Below are 3,029 nucleotides of genomic sequence, written 5' to 3'. Positions count from 1 at the left end.
CCGAGAGCTACGGAGCGCAACTGATCTTGCGCTGTGCGCCACCAAGGCCACTGCCCAAGCGATCTATGGCCAGTCTTGTGGTGCTTGAGCGCCACAGAGATCAAAGAAGTTGACAAAGTTCCCTTCCTCGATGCTCCGATTTCTACTACCGGCCTCGTCGGACCGGCAGTGGAAGGTTTTGCAGAACGCTTCACGGCTGCGTAACCTCGGCCCAGAGCGGGAATCATCCTTGGGCAGAGTCATGACATTGCCACGTCTTTCGGGTTTTGTTCTGTTATGTGTGGAGACACGTGTCCTTTGATGTTACATGGGACCACGTGTCCTCCTGTCATGTCTCTCAGCCCTGCCCTTGTTTCTCCGTTAGTCATGCCATTAGTGTTTAGTCTTGTCACCGCCCCCGGTCAATCTTCCCTTTAGTGTTTCATGCCCCTCACCTGCTCCGTTCAATCCTCCTGTTAGCTTTCCCTACGTGTTTCATTCCACTCACATGCTACTACTTTCCCTGTGTAATTAGTCCTCGTTAGTGTCGCCATTTTAAATTGCTCAAGTTTCCCTCTGTCCTTTGTTGGGTCATTGTCTAATTTTGTCTAAACTGTCTGAGATTTCATTGTGTATGTGGATTACCCTTGTTCCTGGTTTCTAAGTTTGTGGACATAGTATTTCATTGTTGACTTGTTGTTTTGTATTTTCCCCCTCATGGGAAGTGTTTGTTTTGCAAGTTCTTTTGGATTGTTTTCCCCCTCGTAGGTTTGTTTATTTGAATAAAGATCTGTTTATAAATTCTGTCCTCACCATTTTGTGACAAACATACACATTGTGGTGTAGTTTCCTTTGTTGTTGCCTGTTCTTGTGATGAAATGTGTGACTTCTTAAGAAGACCGTGGTGGCTATGTGAACTGATTAGATATCTGTCGAAAAATGAAACAAGAAATTGGGTTGGTACGAGGAATAAAAAAAAGAGCCCCTGCCCCTCAAAATGTCTGTGCACGTCACTGTAGAATGGATGCAGCTACGATTCTTCTAAAATGTTTTTTTCCAAATGAACTCTTTAAATACATTTATATTTACATTGTTTCAAAAGTTTAAAGCTACCTGACATACAAGTGGAAATTCGCCCTAATTTTCTTTAAAATGACTTTAGGAGTGTAGCACATGAAAGTAGCAAGCGCAATATGATATGACATGGCTAAAATGCTTATATTTAAATAGTCTATCAAAAGGAAAAAACTGACATGCTGATATGTTTAACCAAGCTGCTGTCGTGACAAAAATAACAATGTTTTGATGTAGGCTATGTGCACTTCTTATGATTCGATTTCAATTGATTTTTAGAAGAAAACTTAATGTTTATGTTTTTGGTTAATAAATATGCTTTCATACTAGTAGTGGAGTGTTTTGTGTTGAGCACAGACGGCAGACTCACTTTGAAAGACTTAACAATGTACAGAAATTCAGACTTCAATGTTAGATTTCAAGATAAATGGACACAAAAAAGAAATCTAATCATTGATTTTCAGTGATTGTCCATACAAGTGTTTCATGTTTATGTTTCACTAATTTCTTGGTGTCCAAATGTTTTACATTAAAGTCAAATAAGTACTCGAAATATGTTCCCAATGAAATACAACTATTAGTAGCCTCCTGATTCAAATTGCCCATAGAATCGTTTGACAGGCTTTCCAACTTTTAAAATTTGTAAGTAAAAACACTTTTAAAATATGTTAAGTACAGTTATGTTTTATTGGTATGTACAGTTCTTTCACACATCTGTGGTCTGTGAATAAACAGATCCTGTGGCCTGTGTAAAGCAACTCTTCATGAACTGTAATCTGCTGAAGGGGGTTTTATTCAGGAGTCGGAAAAGGTGCCTCCTAAATTTCTCCCCTGCAAACACGTAGATAATGGGATTTAAGCAGCTGTGCGAGTAAGACACAGCTTCTGTGATCTGGAGACTGAAAGTGATTGTCTTGCTGCTTTCACAGGTTATGTTTATGAGTTTGTTCAGTTCTAAAGCTTTCACAAATGCTGCAACATTATATGGAGTCCAGCAGCAGAAGAAGACCACCATAACTATTATGACAAGCCGCATGGCCTGTTTTCTGGAAGAGCGAGCTCTCAGGAGTCTGTTTAGTATCATTGAGTAACAAAATCCAATGACAACAAGTGGAATTAATAATCCCAGAACATTCATTTTAATTATACCAACAGTCTTAGAATAACGGTGAGACTCTCCATCACTCACTGGATATGATTGACAGAGGGTTTGATTTTTGTATTTACTGGTATTAAGGTAGATCAGCTCAGGAAATGAAGCTGCAATCGCAATGACCCAAATGACCGCACTGGCTAAGATCCCAAATGTCCTTTTTTTGACTCTCAAAGAGAACACAGGATGAACAACAGCTAAATATCGATCGATGCCCATCAGTACAATGAAAAATATCCCACTGTAGAATCCAATGTGGTAGACGCTTAACACCAGGGTGCACATGGGACCTCCAAAGATCCACTGATCTCTGGCATAGTGTGCCAAGAAAGGGAGAGAGGAGACCAGCAGCAGGTCAGCTAAAGCCAGGTTCAGAAGACAGATGTCAATCATGTTTCTCAGCTTCAGACTCATTAAGATCACCCAGACCACCAGTAAGTTACCCAGAATTCCCACAACAAAGAACATGGAGTATAACACAAGTAGGAGGCTGGATGCATGATCTCCATATTCGCAGGGGGAAAACTCAGATGGATCAAGATTTCCAATGTAGTAGTCGTCATAGCTGTATAAGGGAGTTGTGTTTGGCTCATCATTAATTGATCCATTCGAACTAATGGAAAATAAATTATATTATTAAAATCTTTGAAAAACATTCAAAAGTAGTAAAGGCTGTCTTTATTCTAATGCTTCAAGTTTATTGACAAATCGGCTTACCTGGACGATGCTTGACCATGCATGTGAAATAGAGTGTTGGTGGCCATCTCTGTCGTTAGAGGCTATGTCAAGATTTTAATAATTGCAAACCACCACTACCCAAAAA

The 3,029-nt window shown here is 39.9% G+C and overlaps 1 protein-coding gene across 1 annotated transcript; it reads right to left on the bottom strand.

Annotated features, from left to right (window-relative positions):
* Positions 1-1,723: 1,723 nt before the first annotated feature.
* ccr8.1 (chemokine (C-C motif) receptor 8.1) lies at positions 1,724-3,029 on the bottom strand. Its single transcript, XM_079468898.1, has 2 exons — positions 2,924-3,029; positions 1,724-2,819 (listed from the first exon to the last, which is right to left on the bottom strand). The coding sequence occupies exons 1-2, from the start codon at positions 2,968-2,970 to the stop codon at positions 1,760-1,762; spliced, it is 1,107 nt and encodes a 368-aa protein (XP_079325024.1). The 5' UTR covers positions 2,971-3,029; the 3' UTR covers positions 1,724-1,759.

The sequence above is a fragment of the Barbatula barbatula genome (genome assembly GCF_947034865.1).
Source record: "Barbatula barbatula genome assembly, chromosome: 12".
NCBI lineage: Eukaryota > Metazoa > Chordata > Actinopteri > Cypriniformes > Nemacheilidae > Barbatula > Barbatula barbatula.
Note: the sequence above shows the minus strand (reverse complement) of the source record. Positions and strands in the feature narration are given on the sequence as shown.

Bases quoted from the DNA above. Each gene is read 5' to 3' on its own strand.
- ccr8.1 (XM_079468898.1), bottom strand. From the start codon at position 2,970: ATGGCCACCAACACTCTATTTCACATGCATGGTCAAGCATCGTCCAG. The intron at 2,820-2,923 runs GTAAGCCGATTT...ATTTTCCATTAG, and splicing joins CATGGTCAAGCATCGTCCAG to TTCGAATGGATCAATTAATG.